The sequence below is a fragment of the Lepidochelys kempii genome, chromosome 4 (assembly GCF_965140285.1).
Source record: "Lepidochelys kempii isolate rLepKem1 chromosome 4, rLepKem1.hap1, whole genome shotgun sequence".
In the NCBI taxonomy this organism is placed as follows: Eukaryota; Metazoa; Chordata; order Testudines; family Cheloniidae; genus Lepidochelys; species Lepidochelys kempii.
Window position 1 is genome coordinate 16,788,206 of NC_136383.1, and position 25,075 is coordinate 16,813,280.

Sequence of the window (25,075 nt, forward strand, 5' to 3'; positions counted from 1 at the left end):
CTTTGAAAATAATTAAAATGGAGACAGGAAAAATTCATGAGCTATGATCTCATGTACGTACCAATTCCTTAGTCTGGATTAAGTTCCTATGGTTTATTATAATGCCATGGGAAAAAAACCATAAAGTAAGATGCTGAGGCAACAACAACGGTAGTGGAAGGGACATGGGCATAATCTAGTTACAGGAGCACAGTGCTGAGAACCTGGGATTCTAATCCAGGCTCTGACATTGAACCCTTTGTAGCCCTGGACACATCATTTAACTTCTTTGCCTCCATGTCCTCACCTGTACAATGGGGCTAATAGTGCTTTCCTATTCATTATATAGTACTCTTTAGAGGGTGTTATAAAGATTAATGACATTGGTAAAGTGTTTTGAGGTTGAAAAGCACTATCCAAGTTCTAAATATCACTAATTGTTACCTCCATAATGATAATTATTTAATAAAGAATGTTTAAAAATATACGTTTCATTTTTAAACATCTCACACTGATTTACATGTTGACATTACAAGCCTTATCTCCATGCTCCCTTGCATTTGTACTATCCCTTGTTTCACATTCATCTGGTTGAAATTGTAAAACCAGTGTTTGTCTGGTGGTGTCTCTTATGATGTTCCACAAAAAATATAAATCACAATAAAAGGTTGTGTGCTTCAGATGAGATTCTTTTATTTTTTATCTCTTGCACTCTCATGGGAAATCATAGAAAAGCAGCTGGAGGAGGTTTGATGAAAAAGAAATCTGACTATAATATAGGATGTACAATTCACAGATGTGAATAAGCTAAAAATGAACCTTCTAAAGAAAACCACAATTACTAAAACGTGATATAAATTACTTTATTAAAAATGTGCACATATAAAAATATCACAACATTAAAGAAAACAATGAGGGCTGTGTTTCCAGTTTTTAAATTGCTTTTCTAAAGAAAACCACAATTACTAAACTGATATAAATTTTATTTAAAATATGCAATATTAAAAAGTCACTATAAACAGGGTTGGCTGTGTTGCTGGTTTTTAAGAACGGTCCTGAAAAGCATGTCGTCAGGCTAAAAAAAGAAATTTTATTACTTGTTTTTCAAAACTTTAGACTGTTACAACTAAGAACTTTACAAATCTAATTTATGTTTCATAATTTATGCTGTCTGTTTACTTCCATCTGAATTTGGAGAATGAATATTTTAAATTGAACACAAATTATCTGGTTTCATTGCAATTTTTAAACAAAATGTCATAACTATATTTCAGTGATTTGTATGTTTTTGATGGTTTTTTAAAAAACAAAATCGAAATTTGGTTCCTTATTTACCTGATTGTATCATTTAAATCGCAAACGGAAAATACAGTAATGTGAAACTTTCTTCCTGATATATCTCAAAATAAGCATTCACAGTTTGCATTGTAGCAGGTTGTATGTTTTAAGAAAATTATGTACAAACAAATATCAAAGACAATATCTGTGCTTTAAGATATATTGCTATTTGTGTTTTGAGATTTATTTATATAAGAATAAATAGTTCCTGAGTAAAGGTATAGGAAGAATGCAGTAAGTTTAAGAGAAGGAAAATGGCTTTGAAAGGTTGCCAAGAGAAGAGGACTCCAGCTGTCATTTACCTCTGCTGGCCCAAAGAATCTTAAGAGATCTCCTGAGCTTTATAGATTTGGAGAGGGCTCACATTTCTGACTGGGAGAAATCAGCTGTCTCCTACAGCCACGTTAGTTATTCTGAGCATGATCCAAAGCCCAGTGAAGTTTTATCTTGGACTTCAATGGGCTTTGAGTCAGACCCTCTGTGCCCTCCCTTCCTCATATGTATACAGTTAGTGAAACTATCCTGCCTGATCATAATTCAGGCCCTTGGTAGTGATATCAGGGGACTTCACGAGGAAGTGTCAATATGCTCAGTGAAGTTGTTTAGAGGTAACTTCTTCCCAAACTGATAACATTCATGAGCCAGGGAAGCAGGTTAAAAGGAGATCATAGTTATCCTGAAAAATCAGTAAAGCAGAGAGAAAAATTTTTATCAGAGTGAAAATCCACACCCCTGAGTGATGCAGTTATACTGACCTAACTCCCCCTGGAGACAGCACTGTGTCTACAGGAGTGTTTCTTAGGGAGGTGGAGTACCTATGTCAATGGGAGAAGCTCTCTTGTTGACATAGGAGGTATTGTCTTCATTAAGCACTACAGTGGCACCGCTGCACTTGTAAGCGTAGACAAGCCTTAAGCTTTTTCCCCTCTCTCTGTTTCCCTCCTTCCATTTAGATAATCCTTCCTTTCTTAGTCTTCCTTTTGCTTGTTTTCTCCATCCCTTACTCCCAAGATAACGAACAGTTGAATAGTGCAGCTGGGCTTTGGACATCCCTTAATGCACAAAAAAGTCAGACGCTCATTACCTGCAGTAACTATTGGCAGCTTTCCCATGATTGTCTCCTGCTCTCCCATCATCTGTGGGCATTAAAGGAACAGTGCGAGTAAAAACACTGGGGGGGGATACATTTTAAAAGAGCCCTCATGAACCTCATCTGCTCTCAGTAAAAGAGGCCGCTATAACAATTGTGCTTAAATTTATATAACCTAGAAGATGAGGGAATATCTAAGTCTTTGGCTGGCAGATCTGCAGACACAATGTAATCAGCTCCTGTGACAGAAGTGTGCTGAGTAGAGAAGGACTTGCTGCTAAATGGACCACTGGGGGCCCAAGAAAGGAAGGAAACAACCTTCCCAAAACGTAGGGAAAAATGTTCTTGCAGGTTTACATCAATATGCTTCATATACACAGTACACAATACGCATTTATGCCCTCTCTTCCCCCAGCTTTTGCTGTTGCTGCCACCCCAGCAGATTTGCAGCAAGTTTGCCAGAGTTAATGCTTACTACAAAAACGTGACCCTCTAGTATCAAACTTGAGTTTTAGCCACTATGCACCTGCAACCGTCCTGTGAGGATGTGTTCAACATTTAAATGCAAGCAATAGCTTTTGCATTTTTTATTACATAAAATCCATATGAAAAGGCTGGAAGGCCAAGAGCACTCCCAGGATGGAGGGGTTTCTTAGTAAGTGCTGGCAATGTTTTGTTGTCCACCATCCTTAAGACATGACCATTCAACTGAACAGACCTGCATGGAGAGAGGTTGTTGGGTTAGTTATGTTTTGTGGACCACCTAACACAAAGCTCACTTGGTGTGACTGGAAGAAAGAAGGAAAGTGCTGACATTAAGGCAGATTTATGTTGCTTTAAGGTAGTTAAACCACTTATACCCCCATCCTTACAGACTGACAAGTGTACAGGATACTGGCAGCATGTCTACTAGATGTATTAAGCTGCCTGCAAGCTACATGTATTTATGTACATGATATATACACACACATTTATGTGGGGTAACTTTAATGAAAACTGAAAAGTAAAAGTTTTTTGTTGTTGAACTGTTCACAATCACAAGTTGGGTGGAGAATGTACTTTGAAAAGCACAGATAAGCTTCTGTTTCTCTTGAAACTGTTAATACACCACTGACACCCAAAGAGGTGCACTCAGACCAGATGATCACAGTGACCTTAGAATCTAAGGAGGTAGATCCTTACCATTTTTATGTGTAAGCAATATTAATTATCGCTGTTAAATACAGAGGGCCTGATTCTAATCTTACTAAAACCAGTGTAAATTAAGAGTAACTACTCTGAAATCATCACAGATAAACCTGTGTTCAAAACCGTTCTGAGATTAGAATCAAACCTAAAATATTGAACTTGGATACAGGCAGCCTTTTGATTCATACATTTTTGTGATGTTCCATCACTCCCATGTTCCATATTAAATGCAGAAACAGATCATCAATAATAGTCATTACATGTCTGCTGAGCTATCATATCAATAACATTTATCAACAGTGCCTGCTGTTAGGAGACCAAATTTTATAAGTAAGCACTTACAAAAAAAACCCAAACATAAAAGTAACTAGTTTTTAATCCTAAAAAATTGAAAATAGAGACCTGTTTTTATAGCTCATCTACATGATAGTGAGGGTACAATTTACAATAAAAGAAAATGTATTCTCACCTGGAAAGTATGTCCTGTTCCCCATGAGGTAATAAAAGGTATTCATCTATATGCTTATTAGATAAGTTATGGGGCAACTGCACATGTTTGGTGACATTATAGAGGTTTAAAAGAAACAGAGTAACATCCCCTTCTTTGTACATTGGGCTGAAAGGGAAGAAGAGAAAAGCACATTAACAGTCACATATTAAAAAATTATAGTACTTGAAAGGAGTTGTATTCACAATTGGGTAGATCACATTCCCTCTTCACCAGAACAATTGTGGTTCCTCTGCCCAGGGAGAGGATAAATGGCCAAACTCCATGTGTGTGTCTGTGCCCTCCGTGCACCAAGAGAGATGAACTGCTCACCGTGTCCCAGAATACAGGGAGACACTGGGGATGGGCTGCTGAATCTGCAGCTATGTCTACACCAATAGCCCCAGTGCCTTAGCCATGAAGGGAGCAATATGGAGGACAAGGAGATGACATAAAAGGTTGCACCTGCAAGTATACTGTTCTCATTTCCTTAGAATTAGTTCTATGGAGGGTAACTCCTGCCAGAGGCAGGATATTGCAGTGGATGGACCCAATGGTGGTGATATTTTTGTAGTACGGTAGCACCTAAAAGCACCAGCTGAAATAAGGGCCCCATTGTGCTAGGCACTGTACACACACACACAGAAGCAGTCCCTGCCCCAGAGAGTTTACAGATTGAACAGGCAAGATAGACCAAAAGGAGGGGGGGGAAGAAAAATTCCTATTTTACAGATGGGAAACTGAGGCACAGTGAGATTTGGTGACTTCCCAAAGTCACACAGAATGTCTGGAGCAGAGCAAAGAATAAAACTCAGATTTCCTGAGTTCCAGCCCAGGGCTTTAACCACACCATCACCTATACCTTCTCATATAATTCACTACAGCAATTCTTATGGACCTAGTTGTTGACAGTTTCATAAGAGACTCCTGAATGTTTTTCTAGAACTCCCCTCCCCATTCTACGTGTTACACTGTGTAATGGCCGATCAATTGCAGGGCCTGATCCAAAGCGCCGTTTAGCCTGTCAGAATGTTTTCATTGGTTACAATGGGCTCATTGTGCATTAGGGCCTCTGTTTTTACTGTATTCATTTGTTCCTGGATGTTGTGTTAAAATGCTTACTTGTGGTTATTCGTGCAATGAAGGTACACTCGAAGCCTCTTCGGATCTGCTCCTTTCAGGCCAACTTTCAGTACCTTGGTACCGACCAGTTTTTTGTACAGCAGAGAAAGCCAATAATCCTGTGTTGCATATAAAACAAAACATTTTTCCATATGGCAAACAAGGTATTCTAGATAAGAGGCAAATTACACTCAGACACTAGAATACAATATCACCATGCTCTGTATTAAGGGTGTCCAAAATGTGACTCTAACAAGGTCCAAATGATAACGAGCCAGGAGCTTGAGGGCTACATCCAGTATGCATGTACCAGGGCAGGCTGCAGCCTCTCATTTTTAATACCTAAGTGCAGACTCCTAAAACCACTAGATCCACCATCCAGTGCTGGATATGGAGCCACGCTGGGCTCACAGTCTGCAGTGGCCGTACCACCCGCCCTCCATTAAATTGAAGAACTTGGCAAGTCACGTTCATCACTTACACTGTATGTTCTCATTGTACATTCACTCTGCTGCCACCCTCAGGTTGTTGGGAGTGTGAATACTCTAACATGCTGGTGACATAGAATGACTAAAAATCCGGTAACTGCACCTGCTCGTGCAGCTTAGAGCGAACGCAGTATATGGTGAGGGACTTTTCTGTTTAATTAAGAGAGCTTTTCTGCTCTCTTTTGCAATGTCTTTCATATCAAATTTGTTCAAGTTCACAACAAATAATGTGACAAAGAAAAATCCTGTCTCCGCTTTGCTGAGTGTAGAAGGTATAGTTAGAGCTATTTTGCTCTCCTCTCTTCATAGGTGGATACAGGAGTCCTTCAAGTGGGAGATGCAGGTCTCGATCCTGCACGATGATAAACACCTGCAGAGTGCCGAGTGCCCTAACCTTCAACTGAAATCAACAGGAGTTGAGCTGCTCTCAGTACTTCACTGGTATGGACCCTCAATTAGCTCTAACTGTGCCCTGTTTAACTTGACCCTTTGAACCGCTAACTCTTTTCCAATAAAGCGGTTTTATAAACATCAAGGGATTGATTCTGAACTCATTCAACTGAGAGAGTCAGGAGTAACTCCACTGAAGTCACTGTAATTATCCTAATGCAAAAATGCTGAGAGAGCAGGATCAGGGTCCCATGTCTTTATATTGCTGCACTGTCCCTTTTTCTAACTTGGTTTGTTTTTTTAAGAGGAGATAGAATACATTGCAACTCTCTTTCTGCTAGAATAGCTCTGTAGTTCTAACATCAGGAGAAACATGGACTTCAGATAAGCTTGGTAAATATGGCTTGGGAAACACATGGGGAAAAGACAAGTTCAATTTTAGCAGACTCGTTTCTTTCCCCATAACCATATTTATGAGGACCATGTGAAGGCTAACTGGTTCCAAAATGAGCCTGTTATAGAAGCTCTCTTTATTTTTAAATTTCCTCTGGATCCTGAAAGGTATTTCCCCTACATAACAAAGGCTGCTATATAGAAAAAAATCTAAATTTTCAGATGAGTGATTCACCAGCAAACCCAGAGAACTGGCTTTATTTATAGTCGTATACATTTCCCACTATCTACTCTAGATTAAAGAAAACCAGAAAGAATACCAACTCTCAAATCCCCCCACAGCCCTGTCCCATGGGGACATCTTACAATGAGCAGGATGCATAGAACAGCATCATACTTATATACACCAGTTTCCATTATAAGCCCTCTTTTCACAAATTTGTAGCAGCCACAACTTGGAAGCAGATTAAGTGTGGGGAAGGTAGGAAAGAAGGATGGGAACGGTTACTCCTCCCCACATCCCTGTATAATTGCCATTAGCACTAATGAGAGTTCTACACTCATAGAAAGAGTAGAACCTTTATAGTTACTCCAAATAAATCTGGCTCCTTATGTTATAAGGAAATGAAAAAGTGTATTCATTTCTGTTGCTTTTTTATCTCAACAATTAGGACTAACAGCTTTGTTCTTAAAAATAATATTCTTATGCTATTAGCTCATAACATAAATAACTAAGTTGAAACATCTCAAATCATTAACACCTGAAAATCATTTACCACTCTTTAGAGAAAACCCCAAACTAAAGCAAGGACTCCTCAGAAGACTTGGGTAAGTTTGTATCTAGATAGAACATTGTGGCTTAGGTCCATCTCTGCTGCTCAAGCACATAATTTTTCCCTTATTTTTCTTTAGCTATTGTGTTCTTAGACTGCATGTGATCCATATTCAGAACTTAATTGATTTTAGATACATGGATACTGTGAGAGAATGTAACCCTGTGATCACGCCACTGTGATCAATTTTGTACAAGGCATGCCTTGTAAGGTATCATTTGAAAACTCACAATTTGCTGGTCAGTATAGTCCTGATAAAATATGTGTGGGAGTTCCCTCTATGATGTTATTAACACATGTTCCACAGCCCTACCCAAACAGAGCTTGGCAAACAGGTCTGTCCTAAACAAAGGAATGTGTGCTCTGCTTAATTTGCATTTAAGTATAAAACAGAGTCATCAAGCAGGAAGGGAAACAAAGGAAGCTCAATCAGGTGAGAAAAAGCCAGCAGGGAACATCCCTCCACATAGATTCTGTCTCCTAGTGCTCAGCTGGAAATGTTTTTCAAGAGACGGACTGAAACTATAAAAAGGAGGGACAAAGACCCCAAGGCACCACTCTCTTTCCCTGCTCATCATATTCACTGTACCTGAAGGGACAAAGAAAGCAATCGTTGGACTCTGGGGGGAGGGTTCCCATCCCACAATTTGGTCAGTAAGACTGCAGTAAGCAACGTTTCTTCAAACGTTGCTTTAATCTTATATAGGTAGTTAAATTAGGTGTTAGTCTTATCTTTATTTTTCTTGTAACCATTTCTGACTTTTATACCTTATTACTTGTACTCACTTAAAATTTCTCTCTTTGTAGTTAATAAACTTGTTTTATTGGTTTATCTAATCCAGTGTGTTTAAATTGAAGTGGCTGGGTAACTCCACTTGGGGTGACAAGTTGCGTGCATATTATTCTCTTAAATGAACCGCCAACTTAATATAATTTGTACTGTCGAGGAGAGGGCTGGGCAGTGCAGGACATACATTTCTGGGGGGGAAATCTGGGATGGGGTTATGCTGGGGTCACCTTACAGCATAACCAAGGCTAGTGAGAGCCAGAGTGTAACCCAAGTGTGGCTGGCAAGCTACAGTTACATACATACACTCAGGGTGTGGCTTGCATGCTAGAAGGCTGGTTGTGAGTGGCCCAGGTGGGAGCTACTTCAGCAAGGCATTGTAAGGCACCCAAGGCTGCAAGGCAGGGATGACACACCTGCTCATTAGTCTGGATTGTACCCTGGTACGTGACAGGAACCTACATGTGAGTCTCTTTAAGGAGGTAAAAATAGCTGGCATCTCTTTCCACCTCACGTTTAACCAGAATACAAATATATACGGTATGTATGATTATTATTAAGGCAATGCTCTTGTATACGCACAGGCAAAGGTTCAAAATTTGCATCCACCAGGTGATAGGTTCCTGCTCCATAGAACACTTGTCTCATCACCACATCAATACCCATTCTGGCTGACAGTCCTAATTTGTCCAACCACCTGCCAGAGAACAGGAGACAAAAAAAGAAAAATGGTAATACAAACATCCCCAACATAAACAGGGGAAAAAACTGCTGATCTAAACTGTTAATGCCATCTCTGCTGCCTTGTACATGAAACGAGAATTAAAATAAAATGATAATGCTAAGCACAAAAAAAACATAAAACTAAGTCAAAGTACAGAAATGACAGGAGCCTCTCTGAAAATCCATTTCACATTCCATTTGACGAGCTGTCTGATTCTACTGTGCTGTTTCCTTAAACTCTCGTCACCATCTTTGTCTTGGGTAAAGAGAGGCGGCCGCCTAGGAGATTAAAAGGCTCAGCATGTGATTTTGTCCTGAGCAGAAGCAATAAGGTTCAGATGGAGCCTCAAATGAAGAGGTCATCTTGTGCTCTAGCCTTTGACTTTCCTCCGTAAAAAAATTCTCCAGATTTTTTGGTTGCTAAAACGTGAACATACGTGAACCAATGCAGTTATGTCTGCCTGAGTCTGCAGACTGACTGAAATTAAACTTCTGAGAAAAGCATAAACACTGTCCTTTCATTTCAATGAACCGTTAACATTGAAATCCAGCGGCAACAATTTAAACATCCGTGTGGTGAGTTATTTCACTGTCGGCCAAAAAAAGAAACACAGACAAACATATGGTGAAGATCTGCTCTTTCAGTTGCATCTCATTTTGGCATCACAAGTGGAGGGAGCGCCAGCTATGGATGAAGCTAGGGACAATACCAGAACTTTTTTCCCAGTATGATCTGTGTTAGTATGCGGAGACCTGTAGTTTCGCTGGGCCACACCTCCAAACTTACCCATGAAGCAGTGACCTGAAAGAATGCTACGATGGTTGCACCACGGCAGTGGTTCTCAAACTTTTGCACTGGTGACCCCTTCCACATAGCAAACCTCTGAGTGTGACCCCCCCCCTTATAAATAAAAAACATTTTTTAATATATTTAACACCATTATAAATGCTGGAGGCAAAGTGGGGTTTGGAGTGGAGGCTGACAGCTCGCAAGCCCCCATGTAATAACCTCGTGACCCCCAGTTTGAGAACCCCTGCACTATGGTCTATAGGCCACACTTATTTTAGCCACCCTTTCTATACAGTGTTAAAAGTCAAGCAAACATTTTCCTGGCCAGCACTTAACATAAAAACATGTCTTTGGCTAGATCCCTCACACAGGGAATGTTCTGGGATCAATTTTCTCTGTTCCTGGGGACTAACTTGCATGAGAGTGACCACTTCAGGTCTGCATGCAGAAGTATTATGGGGCTCCAAAGAAAGCCAGTCCTACTCAGACAGGGAAATGTTGCTGACAAGCTGGACATTTAATGGTGGTCATTTAACTGAAGGAGTTCCAGAAAAACCCAGAGCCCTACAGAAAAAAAACCGAGTACCAGTAACTTTGAATACATGTTGTTCTACTTACATAAAGCCGGCAACGTATGTATTAGACAGTCTGGGAGCTCCACCGCCATAGGCTGAACTTGTTTCTCCTAACCACACCTTTTTACCAGGTACAGTTCCATCAACAATCTAGAGAATGTTGTGTCATTAGGATAAAGAGAGGAAAGTAAGTGCATACATGGCTGTGCCTAAATAAACAGTCACAATTATGCGCTTTAGAACTGATCTCTAGAGAGATCATATGACTTTCAGGGCCTCCTAATATGACCATATTTAATGAGGCAAGGCTCCATAAGATTTCTGATTAACAGGAGTAGGGGAAAGAAATAACGTGTTGTTTTTTTTAAACTCACATATATTAAATAATAGATTCCCAAATCTAAATTAAATCAGGACCAGACTCTGCAACCCTTACTCACACGCAGTATCTTACTATGTAAGTAGTCCTGTTGAAATCAGCAGGAGTACTCTGGGAATAAGGTACTACTTAGTGCAAGTAAGGTGGCGGAATCTGGCCATAAATTTCATTTCTGGGGCTATGATGGCATGAACAAATAACTATAAATTCATTTTCATGGTTTATAATATGTTCAATCTTATGCTTAGTAGATACCAAGGCCTTGAGATCAAACGTTGTTGGCATTTTTGATATTTGTTATATTATTTACAATGAATACGGCATCTAAACATTGAGAGTCTTTAGCTGTATCGCTAGCCAACAATTTCTATTCTGGTTCTTATATGCCCATCACCATGGTTGCGGAGTGCACAGACAATTTAACATAACGTTGTACCTGAAGAACATCTTTTACTGCTGTAATAAAGGTTTCCAGCACTTCAGGGCTCAAGAAATCCTCTCTGGTAGCGCTACGTCCATTTACGTAGTAACTGAAAAGTTAAGAGACACCCCAAGCAAGCAAAAATAAATGACGCAGCCAAGGTTACACTGCCTCTCTTACAAATTACTTCTCCCCATTCACACAGAACCTGAATGTCCTAAAATATTCCAGCAACACTCCCAACTGTAGATGAGTTCTGTATCAAAATCACTTTTCTATGTTAGTTGCTGGCTCTATTATTAAGGCAGACTTTTTGCATAGAGTGAAATATTATTTGTCTATCTAATTAACTTAGGGGGTTCATTTATGTAGAGTTGTATTAATTAGTTTCTTTATTTTACAAACCTTAATCAAAAAGGTTTTTTTGAAGTGTATTACATTTTAAAAATACATTACAGCTCTATAATATTATGTGATAATGACCTGGGATCTTGAACAATATAGACCCAGAGTCAGGAAAGCATCTCTATTCAGGAAAGCACTTAAGCATGTGTTTAAGTCCTATTGGTGACAAGGAGACCTAGGAACATGCTTAAAGTTATGCACATTCTTAAGTGCGTTCCTAAATTAGGGTCCTATTTTATAAAGCTTTGCCCATATGTCAACACTTAAAAACAACATCACTAGAACACATACATGGGAACTGGCAATTCAGATAATATTTCTATGATTTGCACATTGGGTTGGGTCCCAAGGAGAGTTAAGACTATCAGAGGCACATTGTCAAACGTGAATGGGAATTTAACCATGCAGCTGAAGTTGTATTAATGGTAATTGCGTGGGTAATTCTCAGAGTGGAAAAAGTTAGTCTTCAGCCTGAAGGGGTTTTGTTTACACTAAACTTGAACAGGCACAAGGAATGAAGAAAAATGCAGAATGTAAAGCACCAACCCATGTTGCCTAAGGCTCCTGTTACTATCCCTATTTACACACTACATTGGTGGCATTAGTTTGTGCTCTTGGTGATGGTTTCCGGAATTTTCTCTAGACTAGTTTCTCTCTGAGTGGGCTGAATTCTCAGTAAAATGGAAAGGAGTTCTTGTGGCACCATGTACTGCATCCGATGGAGTGAGCTGTAGCTCACGAAAGCTTATGCTCAAATAAATTTGTTAGTCTCTAAGGTGCCACAAGTCCTCCTGTTCTTTTTGTGGATACAGACCAACATGGCTGCTACTCTGAAACCTGAATTCTCAGTCGCACTCACACAGCACAACTGACTTTAACGAGGCAAGCTGGTGCAACAGAGAATATGGCTCAGTTCCAGCACAGATCTCCTACCTACCGGGATGTTTAAAATGGTTGATGACCATGAGGGCAGTGAAGCGATAAGCTAATATATGCTCCTTTTGTGGCAAGGTAGGGCAGGCCAATTTGACTTGGTCCCTAGGTCTCACTGTCTCTAATGACAGACCTCCCCATGGCCGGCGGGAGAGAGGAGCTGCCGCCGAATTACCGCTGCCGCGGGACATGGACTGCCGCCCCTTTCTAGCTGCCGCCCCAAGCACCTGCTTGGAACGCTGGTGCGGCCCTGCTCTCCAGAGCCTCAGCAACAGCTGGACAGGAGCATCCTTTGGCACCCCAGGGCACTCAAACTCAGGTAGACCAGCTGGGTCTTATCCTCAGGGATATGGCTCTCCCCTTTCCTCTCCCTCAGACTTATTATCTCTACTAGCCAAAGCCTGTGTGGCAGCCAAGGGGCAGCTGGATCATGCTTCCACTGGGGCAACAGACAAACTTCCTTGAATTGCAAATGGTGTTTTTGCAATGAACAGCATCCATCCCTAATGCTCCTCTTTTAGTTGTTAAGCGATTTGCATAATTAGTTACCCTGTGGCATTACTCTCGTTTCTGATATGGCTGTTTCATCTGGGACAGTTCCTTGTGCTGTTTAGAGTGAACTATTAGCTAGAAAGTGCAAATTACTAATCAAAGGTGAGTAAGACTCTCTCTTCCTCCTCCTTTATGCCAGCAAAGCCCCGTTCACCTCCAAGTCAGAAAGTCTATTCTGTTACAAGTTCTGTAGCATTTGTGGAGCTTTGAGACAACCTGGGCTGCTGCTCAGTCTGCATATGCCATCGGCTGTGCCTGTCAAAATGCTACATACGCAAAAGCCCACAAGACCTTGTCTGTTGGAACACCACCCTTTCCTGGTCAGAAAACCTGCTTAACTCCCTGCATTGCTTTGAAAAATGTACCTGCTATGACTTCTTGGCTCCCTGTTAACAGGATGGAAGGATCTCTCTTGTGATCATTGCACACGTAGGCTTACTAATCACATGGAGCCCTGTGCACAGCCACAGTGAGTAGACTCTTGGCTATCCTTCCATTATAAAATGCTCAGGAATGCCACTACATCTTTCCACCTCTATTGGAGCTGCACAGCCATTGATTGTCAGTGATATGGGGACTGGATAGTAAAACTGGTGTGGCCAAGAGGCCTGTTTGACAATCCTAACATTTTAAAAATCTCTTCTCTTGATATATACTGTTTATTCAGAACAGGGAAAGGAGAGGTAAAATCATGGGGGAAACTCCATGCACAGCATTGGAGGAGTCATGGGATATATCAGCATGGTGGGAAGGAGAAGAAATAGACTGGCATTTTGGAAAGAGACACAACATTTCCATTCAGGAATTGTCAAAAGTCTGGTACCATAGAGAATCCTCATCAACACCTACCAAGCAAACCTTATAAAAATTAAGAAAAAAAGTCACAATCTGTGTTTACAAATGCTGCCAATTAAACCCTTCACTGGCATTTTAGCACTAATATTTCACCTCCAACTACATTCCACCCTCCCTTCTCACATGCAAAGCCAAGAGACTTGCAGAATAACATTGTTGCAATATGCTGTATTGCTGAATCATTTTGAAATAAGAGGACCCCAGTCAGTCTTTAAGGTCTGATCCTGCAAAACCTGCTTACTACCATGAAACACCCCCCTCCCATGTTCAGTTGGGTTGCAAGCTAGGGCCCTACAAGATTTCTTTTGTTGTTCTTTTTATTAAAAGCAAGATAGGTGTAACACCACATAGGGTTGGTGTAACATCACGCTGCCAGATGAGTAACTGGCAGTGGGGACTGAACCTGGGACTTTTGTTTCTAGGAGCTTGTGGCTCTACTGCATGAGCTAAGACCCCACTTTGTATGCAAATTCATCAACTTCTCTCTGTGTCCTACCCACCACTCGACGGGGACAGAGTTCCACAGTGAGCAGGTGTGTGTTGAACTGCTGTTTCAACTGACGTTTTTCTACTTTCGCCATCATGGTATTCAAAATCAATAAGGTTTCACAAAAATCTGTATCTATTAATACTATAGCAACTGAATAGATACTTAATACTTACTGATGCCAGGTAACGGAATCAATTACTTTACCTCCTGATTTCAGGAAGCTGTCAATAAACAAAAAGAACTCCATTATTTTGTGGGGCTATGAGCACAAAACAGAGTTGCAGAAAACTAATCCTGCCTCTGAGAATGACTAGCTGAGTGAGCTTGAGCCTTTCTGGGCCTCAGTTTACCTCATCTATAAAATGGGGTTAGTAGCATTTACCTACACCAGTGGACTGTTGAGGGTTATTTAATGTTTGTGCAGTACTTTGAGATTCTCACATGCAAGACACTAGTTAAAACTTTTATTTAAACATGATTTAGCGACAACAGCAGAAGTGGACTTGGGGCTTTTTGACTGGTATCAAATGTATAAAATGTATATCAGATGTATAAAAACCTAAAGCACCAGCTTTCCATTATATCAAATGCTGCAATCTCACTGATGCTTCATGTGTTTTAGACACCCTAATGTAAATTTAAAAAAATATTCATAATACCCTGCTCTACCTTCCTCCTTCCCTTGAGTTTGTTTCTAAAATTTGTTGTATGTATTATACTCAATTTATGTCACTTATTTCTGGTAATATTTCACAGTATACTAGATGTACTGAAAAATATTTTGCAAAAATAATGAATAATAAAGCGGTAAGAGACTGCCACAGCATTTCTTATTAAATCATTGCTGAAAGGTGGGGACTCACTTTTCTGGTGCTGACTGAAAGGTGTGTGGGTTAGTGAGTTTCTGCCACCCCTTTAAGGCCAGAGCTTCTGCCATAAATCAGAGTAGCTCCATTTACATCAGCAGAACTGACCCAATTTACACCAGCTGGGATTTAGCCCTTACTCTCTGGCAATGCAGTTATGATTTCAATCTGACTCTGACAGGCAGACAGTTGTTGGCTCTAGTTTTCCATAAAACTAAAACAGAATTCATTCTCAATCAAATCTAATTTTTCGGTATCCTAACACCTTAGGCATGGTCTAACTATGGAATCATCAGACCCCTTAAATTCTCAGTCCTCCCTCCCATACACATCTGCATTCTACGCTCAGCATATTGTCTTCTCCTATCAAGCCTGTGATGGCAGGTTTCTGCTTTGCTACCTCTTCAACAACTTCTGAGTATTTTTCCGTGGTTGACCAACATCAGGGCCATAAAGTTTTGAATTCTTGTAACTGCTGTAGTTTCTCAGAAGGTGATACAGATGAATAAAGTCTTGCCCTAGTTGGGAACCATCAATATAGATGCCAGACTTCTTCCTGAAACTGTTTGGCTCTGAAAAAAAACAAACATATACACACAGACTGTTGGTCAGTAGCGCACCAGAACAAACATATGACTCATTCAAAATGTGCACAGCGGTAACAACCAACCAACTTACAGAAAGTTAGCTACACAATTGGGCAGTCGATAAGCTATGAAAAAAGAGACGGGAGAGACTATTACATCTACAGGAGGCCCTCCCAGGGAAGGATTGTTCCATATAGTACGTTTTCCAGACCTCTGTCTAAATTAGTTTGGATAAGTAACGATGATGATATTTTGCACCTCTGTAGCACCTTTCATCTGAGGATGCCAAAGCACTTTACAAACAGAGAATTGATTTAAAACAATTCAAGCAGTAGGTCTTCCACTGCTTCTCTTAGTCATGATTAAGATCTCACCCATTTTCCCCATAAAATATGCCCTTATTTGGATTTGTATCAAACAGAGCTGTTCCTGAACATTTTTCATTGTAGAAATTAATGGCCATTGCTATGTGGTAGGAAATATTTCCAGTCTCACCTTGCTCTCTCCCATTTCCTGGCCTGCTACGCCTCTCTTCTCAGCCCCAGAGAACCTCCCCCTATCCTGTTATTAGAGACTTGTTTTGCTGTGTTCCACTACTCGTCTCCCTCTTGTCACCTGAATCCAGAGTCCCTTCTCCTGCCCCTTGCCTAGTACAGCCTACTGCTAGCCAACCCATTCCCAAAAATTGGTATACAAATGCTCTTTCCCTCTACTGCATTACCAGAAATCCCCTCCCACTTAGCCAGTGCCCCTTGGTCACTGTTGCTGACACCCTGCTTTTCCTAACCCCAGACCTGCTCCCTGTAATTTGCTTTCTCCCACTGTGGCTCCCTAATGGATTGCAATTATTGATGTTCAGGATAAGAGCACGAGAGCTGCCATCCTGGGTCAGACCAATGGTCTATCTAGCCCAGTATCCTGTCTCCAACAGTGGCCAGTGCCATTATGGATCTCTAGGACTCCAACTGCCACAAAGTGTTACCTGGATATCCCAAAATTGTGATTCATCCCATCTCTAGTTGTGGAACAATCTGACAACTATTAAAATTCCAGCTTTATGGATCAGTTTGCAAAACTGTGAGATGCAGGCACAAAAATCTGCCTTTGTTTGACAGGGTTTCTGCAGGCAAGAGTTTTCTGCAATTTTGCAGCAGTGGAATGTACAAAATACTGTGGCCCCTTTTCGATCCAAGCAGCTACTCGAGGTTTGGGGTCCTGAGGATGGTCCAGTTGTGAGCAGAAATTGGTGAGAGTGGGGTATTTTCTTTGATGCAATCTGGTTTATTTACAAGGAACATACAAAGTCCTGCTTCACCGAATGCAGGAGAAACCAAGAACAAAAGGAGCAATGTCTTAGCTTACAGCCCCAGGCCTCTTTACCCAACAGACTCAAAAGCCCTCTCTCTAGCTTTCTCTAGGGTCACACTATGCTCACGGGATATAGCTTGGTTTTCTTGCTTTTTGCCTCTGCCTCCCTCTCTGTTCTGTCCTCAGTTTCTGTGTATTCCCCCTTCCCTCAAACACACACCCCTATCCAAATACTCAGCAAAAGCATTCTGCCCACTCGGGTCCGGTTTACACTACAGAGTTAGGTCGACCCAAGACATCTTATGTTGACCTAACTATGGAAGCACCTACACTTAAATTTTGCTCCTGCCGACGTAACTGCCCCGCTACGCCATCTTAACTCTACCTGCACGAGCGACATACAGGCAGGGTCAAAGTAGTTAGGTCGACGCAGTGTCAGGATAGACACTGCATTGCTCATGTCGACTGTTAGTGACTTTCAGGAGTCATTGCACGATGCCCTACCCTGACAGTAAAATCGATACAAATGTTCCTGGTGAGGACGTGCACCTCCGACACAAGGAGCAAAGCACAGACACACACACGCAATGTAATTACTGCAGCGGCTGTATGCTGATGTAAGCTAGGTTGGCTTAATTTTGTAGTGTAGATATGGCCTCAGTCCAGACTCCCAGGAAGGTTCACAACCTCTCTGTGTCTCGGGTGAAGGGGGCTTCTGATTAACTCTTCCTTGTGTTAAATGCTGGGCGAGCTTACATCCAATCTCAGAGATTTGTGATCGATGTGGTCACCAGTACCTCTCAGCATAATACCTACTATGACTACCCTAAATCTAACACACACCCCTCTCATGCTCTGCACTTACCATTCCCAAGTTCCCAAGACATGTTGTAATGTTGGGAAGCACAATAATCCAAGAGCAACTGAGCATTTGAACTATCCCACTGCAAGCCACCTTTTCGAAGTAAGGCATTTAGGCCAAAGATCAGATCCAGCTTTGAACACTTTGCAAAGCTATACAGAATGTCCACTGTACTTTCTGTAAGAAGAAAGGAGGGGGGAAAATGAATTATTCTCTTCAAAGTTCTGAAGTACCAATTGACTTAAAACAAATAATCAACACAATGAGTAGGCTGCATATTTGTTCTATTAGTGCTGAAGATGTACGTAGCACTTACAGCCCCAACAATCTTACAGTCTCAAGACCTTATCCTGTAAGATGCTGAGCATCCTCTCAACTCCCATTGCAACTGACAAAATACTAAATCAGAAAACAGACCCCAGTGGCAAAACTTTCAAAGTTGTTGTAGCCACATTGGTCCCAGGATACTAGAGACAAAGTGGGTGAGGTAATACCTTTTATTGGACCACCTCTATTGGTGAAAGAGAGAAGCTTGCAAGCTCCACACAGAGCTCCAGACCTGAAGGAGAGCTCCGAGTGGCTCGAAAGCTTGTCTCTCTCACCAACAGAAGTTGGTCCAATAAAAGGTATTACCTCACCCACCTTGTCTATGTAAACTTTCAAAGACGTTTAGGAGCCCAATGGTCAAAATCTCTTTTGAATATGGGACTTATCTTTTGAAAATTTTGCCCTAGAACTCAAATAGGTTTGCAACATCACAGTTGCAAGTCACAGCACAAGAGTGACCTTCCAATTAACAGGTATTGTCACAAATATCTTACTTGTAATGGTGGTGTTTTTGTATTTTTTCCTGTACTGTTCCTTAAGGAGTATCTTCTCCTGGATGGGCCACTGAGATAGCAGTAGCTCCTCCACAGCAGTAGGAATGGATCTTACTCCACAAATACCTGCAGGCCAAATAAACCCACAACATGTCACAATAATAAACTTTTCATAGGATTGTGCTTAGGTTACAATAAATGGAGGATTGTATTCCACATAAAGAAACATAGTTAAGTTTGTACAGAGCCGCTCATTCATGCATTTCTGTAGGCTGAATCCTCCTGCCGAGTTCAGTACATTAAATGTTATAAAGAAGAATGATTGGGTTGATATTTCCGCCCTCTACAATCAAATAAAGCCAGGTGTCTTATCAACAGCTAAAAATACTTAGCATTTACAGTGACAGCACTCACTGTGTTTCTACTGGTTTTAACATCTTTGCCAGTTCTAACAAAAGTATTCCCATTACAGGAAAGCACTTTAATATGTGCAAAGCACATCTTATCTTTAAAACATTTAGAGTGGAGACTGACTGACCATGTTGGAATATGATGAATTTGGATTATGGGTGGCTATAATTTGGTACATTCTTTGGTTATTGCTGGAGGCAGTTCTCTGAGTTATCATGCTAATGTCTTTAAATCTTGTATGCAAAGCAACTAGACAGACAATGTGCCATTTGAATAAAGAACCAGAGTGCAGGAAGATGGCACGGTCAGCAGCTCTCATTGTACAAAACAGGAAAAACCCATTTCCTGGTTGATGCAGTGAGAACTGCTGATCTCATTATAAGAGGAAAAGGCTTTGGCAGAAGTTCTGAAAATGTTAAGTTTGTTCTTCAGGCAATATTTTTTTTAAAATGACTGAACCCATAAACCACACACCGACACCGTCAGACAGTAAACTGAGGAGGATGTACATTCATAAACACTGCAAGAGAGCAGGACAAAGTACAGGGAATATTTCAATTTAACAACACCCACTAGTAACACTGTACAGATTGCTTTTTCAAGGCTTTTCATTAGCGAACCCAACTTTATAAATTCTCAGTGAAATTCATCAGATGCTAAAACTTGGCATACGCAAGCCATCTGTCCAGAAGCAAAGTGTGGGATATTTTATTTAAAAAAAAATGTATACAGGCTATTTAAATATAAGGGTGGGATTTTCTAGAGCAATCAATGTTGTCCTAACTCTGCTCCCCTTAATTGGGAGTAAACCTTGGAACATCTAGTGAGTTGCTCTCCCCTAAGAGCCTTCTCCAGAGGGACAGCCTTAGTTCATTCCATATCACTGGAAGCTGACAGAGTGGATGACAAACCTGGACATTGATCTTTAAATGTTGCTTTTCAAGTTGCCCTAAGAAAGAAGAAAACCATTGTCTTCAATGGGATCAGAAATAGGCCAAAGAGGAGTGTTTTTGCAAATTACCACAAGAAAATAAAGCAGAATAATCTCCTCTCTTCCACCTAATTATTTTTTTCAGTTAGTGCTTTATTTTTAAGATATAGCTGCAATTTTCTAGCTCCTATAGGTGAAAGCAGAGGCTGGGAACACTGTTCTGATACATCGTATGGAACAGCAACCCAGTAGAAAGGTAGATTTGCCAACTGTTAGGTGGGGATTCTGTCTGTAAAGTAACCGGTTTTCCACCCTGCATCTCAATTGTTATCGCTTGTTTTTTGTACTCTGGTACCAGTCAGAATGCGCTAGGCTTTATTCACACAAATAGGCCCTGCAAGAGCTCATAATGTAAAGAAACCCAAGGAAACAGCTGATGGGGAAAGGGAGACTGCAGACTGTTAAGTACTGGGGCGGTGGTAAGAGAAGAGACAGAACAGAATGGAAGGGGTAGGAGGGAAGATGCTTCTAAAGACCTATGCAGAGAAGAATCTTCTAAACAGCCCTGACCCACTAAGTTGGAGGCTTCACTTAGTTGTAGCTCTAGGGCAGGCTCCACTCACCTGTGCTTTCCTTTCCCAGCAGCTAGGAGTCCTGCAGGACACGGGACATGCCTGTCAACTTCAGGCGAGTCTACTGACAAGTAAGCATGGACTGGAATGCTTCTCCCTGTATTTACTGTATCTGTAGCATGCTTTAAAGCACATTTTAATTAATTTAAATCAAAGACATTTTCATGGTTAACATGTTGCCATCAGTTTTACCTTGATTCACCTGTGGTTCCCAAAAGTCTCTCTCTTCTAAAGTTGAATCCTTCTCTGGATTGAAGATCAGGAAGTCGGTTCTGGTGCCACCAAATCTCAAGAAGCCTGGAGACAAACCTCTTGCTAAAGTGCGCAGTTTGGGAGAGCTGGAGAAGGGAGTATTGAGAAATGGAACAAACATCTTCATCACAGTCAAGCTGACCATAATTAGTTGTAGAGATGGGTCTGATCATCAGAAACATTCAGATCCAGATGTAAATTTTGCAGCCTGTGGCCTCAGGCGGTGTGGGGATTGCAGGAATTCCCCTCCCTTTCCTCTCTTTATACCTCCCCTTAACCATATGTCACTCTTTGCCTCCTTTTACACCCATGGGTTGAGTGTGTTACCTCCAGCACACCCCAATCCATACATCAACCCCCTGCATCATATAGCAGGGCTGCCACTAGATCATAGGGTTAGCAGATTTCTGACTAAGTCATCAATGATTTTGTAGGTCAGGCAGCTGCTCTCCACGGAAAGTCCTCACTTTTGATGAAAATGGTCAATGATATGACTGGGAGTATCCTTTGCAAATGAAGGATTTTTTCTATGTTTTGTTGTAGTTTTCCCCACCTTCCCTCTCCAAAAATTCCAACAATTGGAAAGGATGACAGCACTTTAATGTCATGTTTGAATGCTGGGGGGATTTCATTTGTTCTGCCCCTGCTTCTCTTTTTCTGAAATGAGGAAGCATTGTAACCAGCAGTTTGGAGTACACCAGGGCCTTACCTACATAAGAAAGTTGGGCACTGGTTTAACTTAAAATTACTTTAAAATTTTGATTCCTAGTTGACCTAAGCAACACTGAAGCCAGTCACTCTTAAACCAAAAACAGAGTCCACACAGGGGCTAGCATCAATTTAACTCAACAGATGAAAAAACCTATTTAAATTAAACTGGTCTACACAATTACACACAGATTGCGCAGGTTCTCAGCTGGAGTAACGTGCAGGGAACATGCTCCTTGAGCCCAGCTACTGCAAAGGAGGAAACAAGACTGCCCCTCTTCAGTCTGACCTTGCGGCAGAGACAACAATGTTGTGCTTCACCAATGTTATCTGTTATGGAACAACTGTGCAGGAGATTATCAGACACCAATTACTTCCTCTTTGTGGCAGAGCCTGAATCATGAACTCTCTGATTAGACGTTTGTCGTTCATTCCACTTTCACTTTGCTGTTGAATGTCAGAGAGGTTAGAAGTGTACTAGGCCATGGGCTGGGGAATTATTTCCCCATCTCTGAGGCAGGTTGAAGATACCTGCCCTTCCCTCCCCCACCCCCTTGCTGCTGGGTGCACTGTCAGTAGAAAAAGGATGACTGCCTGAGCAAGTGGCTCCAGGCTCTTATTACCAGAGCTCAGGCAGTGGAAGAGAAGGGCAGACTTTCTTTGCAGCTAACTAGAAGGAAGACTCCCACATCATGGGAGACCATCTCCAGTGGCCAAGCAACAGGAGGGATCCCAAAAGATGGCAAGACCCAAGCCCTGAGAGAAGAAAGTGCTTAGCAAGTCAAATATTAACACATTAATCCTCAACACCCCTGTGAGATGAAGGTAAAACTGAGACCGAGCAAAGGAAAATGCAACAGAGGGGCCAGGAAAAAAAAAAAAGATGAGTGAGGCAGCGTGAGGGGGAGAAAAAGAGAAACAAAGGAATGGGGACTAAGAGTAAGGGGATGTAGAGAACAGAAATGAGACAAGGAGGATGAAAGCAGCTGCAGGAAAGAGGAAGTCAAAAGACAAGGCGAGAGATAAAAGAGACAGAAAACAGACAGGTGGTAAAAAAGAAAAGATTTGTGGATGCAGGAGGAGTGAAAGTGGGAGAGGGGGGCAGGAGCAACATGGAGAATGAGAGCAGAAGGAAAACAGGAGAGAGGAAAAACTCTGGTGAAGATTAAACATGGGTTGGTTTATTTGGTGTATTTCCTTAGAAGGGCTGGGTTGCTGAGCTGGAGGACTGCATTTTCCAGCAGGTGCAGATTCAGCCTCAGGCAGTGACAGAGCCTCCTCCACTTGTTTCACTCCACTTGAAGCAAAAGACATAAGTGGGAGGAGAGTCCAAAGCTGCACCAGGAGTGGGAGGTCAGCTCACTTCATGACCCTGCTCGGTGGAGGAGCTAGAAGGCTGTGAGTTCAGGAGCCTCTCGATCATTGGACTCTGCTTCCTTTGTGTTGTGGTGTTTGGCCCTCATCCGACCCTTGGTAGCTGTACTGTTCTCCTGTCAGTGTACCTCAGCCCTACCTTTTTCTCTGCTCAGTTCTCCTGCTCTCTTTAATTCAGTTTAAAAAAAATCCTGTGGGATTTTGTGCTGATGAAAACGTGCTGTAACTCCAAAAGCTGTTGGAGTTACAGCCCTGCAGGACAAAGCACCTTGTTTATCCTCAGAACAAGTACAGCATGGGCAGCTGTCCTGTGAACGCCCTCCACCCTGTGTTCCTGCCAATGGGTACGTCTACACTGCAACAACACACCCATGACTGGCCCAGGACAGCTGACTCAGGCTCACGGGGCTCAGACTGTGAGGCTATAAAACTGCAGTTTAGATGTCCTTGCTCAGAAGACCCCATTAGGGTCTACTAAAGAGTTTAGTATAAAGAGTGGAGCCTGAACTGACACAGGGCCTTCGTCCTCCTTTTTCATTCAGCAAATAGACAGGATTTTCTGCCCCAGGATACCTCCAAGCCTTGCAGAAGGGCTGGAAAAACACTGGGCTAGTAGGGCCCCACAGGTTGGCTAGGTGACCTCGGCTAAGCTTCTAGCAGGTGGGTAGGAACCGCGGCTGGTTTTCACACGTTTCCTCTGGAATGCTATTCCCTTACGAATAAAGGTGCTTGCTTAGACGGAGCTGGGCGGTAGCTGGCCCCAGGCCGTCCCGCGCCCGGGGAGAGAACGCAAAGCGCAGACGGGGGCTACCACAGGGTAAGGCAGAGGGCTGGGCCGCAGAGAGCCGGGCAGGGTCCCCTGGGCACCTGGCTGGGGTGTGTGTGTATATGTAATGGACGCACCCACCCTGGGACTGGCAGGACCGTTTGGACCCGGGCAGGGGAGAGGACAGACTCTGGCTCCCCTCTGACCTCGCCGGGCTGGCGGCTGCAGACGGGGGGGGGGGGGGGTCACAGCCGCTCCCGCCCCTAGCTGGCCCCGTCTTTCCACCCGGGGGGAGGAAATCGCTGCTCCTCTCCGGGAGGCAGCGGGGAGGGGGGCGGTCACTTACCCCAGGACGGGGACGAACCTGGGGTCCGCGGCCAGGTTGGCATCGATGGTGAGGGAGAGGAAAGCCGGGCTCACCTCCCGCGCCGGCTCGCCGCGCAGCTCGGCGCTCAGCACCGCCGGGCCGGCCGCCGCCGCCGCCCCGGCCAGCAACAGCCAGAGCAGCCGCCGCAGCATCCTCGCCCCGCCGGTCCCGCCCGCCGCTGCCGCCCGCCCGCCGCAGCTCGCCGCTCCCGGCCCGCGGGGCGGCCCCCAGCCCGCCCCCTGGCGCACGTGCGCGGCGGCCGGGCGGAGCCGAGGCAGCCCCACGTGGCGCTCTGCGCTCTCCAGCCTGGGCCTGGCCCCCGGGAGCGGCGCTCTCGTGGCATAAGCGGCTCTCTGCCCCTCGCCCCGCCGATGGGGCTTGCACAAGGGATTGATCCGGGCTCATGGTTCCCCGCAGGCTGTTCTGAACATGCCCGGGACCATGGTGCGGGATGCAGAGGAGGGCTAGGAAGATGCGCTGCCCTTGGGAATCCAGGCCGCTTCCCATCTGAAAACGAAGTTCTTGAGCCAGAGGCCTTTTGAAATAAGCCTGAGTTCGCACCCGCCCCTGCACTGCAGGAATTCAACGCTTCTGGGAGCAAAGGCAGGGAAACCGCAGGCCTCGGGCTGGCACAAGCCTTCAGATGTTCCTAGTCAGCCACCTCCCCGCTGCAGTTCAGCTACAGAGCAAGACCCACCAGAGCAAACTAACCCACGTGTGTTGACAGCCTGGGTCAAATTCATTGCTCTCCCAGCATAAGAAGATTGTTAATGGCTCTCCAGGCTTCGCTGGTCCTTGGGTTAATACTATGGTTCCAAGGGCAGGGAGCCGATTAATGGTGTATGGATACACTGGGCAGGGCAGCAGGGAGACACCCTGTGTTGAATAGCTGCCAGAGTAATTCACATTCTAGTAGTTGATTGGAATGTGGTACGGGTTACCCAACCTTATGAATGAATCAACTGCGTAAGG

General features: G+C 43.0%; 1 protein-coding gene and 1 long non-coding RNA gene across 4 annotated transcripts in view; one reads left to right on the top strand and one right to left on the bottom strand.

Moving 5' to 3' along the window:
• The window catches only part of LOC140910192 (uncharacterized), a 35,091-nt gene extending 12,125 nt beyond the window's left edge, over nucleotides 1-22,966 (top strand). Inside the window, exons 2-3 of one of the 2 annotated variants that reach the window (XR_012158450.1) lie at nucleotides 6,002-7,303; nucleotides 20,650-22,966. This is a non-coding gene — a long non-coding RNA (uncharacterized LOC140910192). Of the gene's footprint in view, nucleotides 1-6,001; nucleotides 9,766-20,649 lie in introns of those variants that run through there. The other variant, XR_012158449.1, reaches the window with a different exon arrangement.
• On the bottom strand, nucleotides 1,181-24,299 carry HPSE (heparanase). 2 transcript variants are annotated; one of them, XM_073340546.1, is made up of 12 exons: nucleotides 24,101-24,299; nucleotides 20,829-20,974; nucleotides 18,663-18,788; nucleotides 17,845-18,018; nucleotides 15,485-15,656; nucleotides 14,392-14,439; nucleotides 10,999-11,092; nucleotides 10,227-10,333; nucleotides 8,678-8,792; nucleotides 5,205-5,323; nucleotides 4,065-4,211; nucleotides 1,181-3,125 (listed from the first exon to the last, which is right to left on the bottom strand). In XM_073340546.1, exons 1-12 carry the CDS (start codon nucleotides 24,253-24,255, stop codon nucleotides 2,966-2,968), a joined length of 1,563 nt encoding a protein of 520 aa, XP_073196647.1. In that variant the 5' UTR covers nucleotides 24,256-24,299; the 3' UTR covers nucleotides 1,181-2,965. The 2 variants fall into 2 exon arrangements, with proteins under 2 accessions (XP_073196647.1, XP_073196646.1); XM_073340545.1 differs by having other exon boundaries at nucleotides 24,083-24,299.
• Nucleotides 24,300-25,075: the final 776 nt, after the last annotated feature.

Bases quoted from the DNA above. Each gene is read 5' to 3' on its own strand.
- HPSE (XM_073340545.1), bottom strand. From the start codon at position 24,255: ATGCTGCGGCGGCTGCTCTGGCTGTTGCTGGCCGGGGCGGCGGCGGCG. The intron at 20,975-24,082 runs GTAAGTGACCGC...TCCCTTCTCCAG, and splicing joins AGGTTCGTCCCCGTCCTGGG to CTCTCCCAAACTGCGCACTT. The intron at 4,212-5,204 runs GTAAGCATTTTA...CTTCCCTTTCAG, and splicing joins CATTGCACGAATAACCACAA to CCCAATGTACAAAGAAGGGG.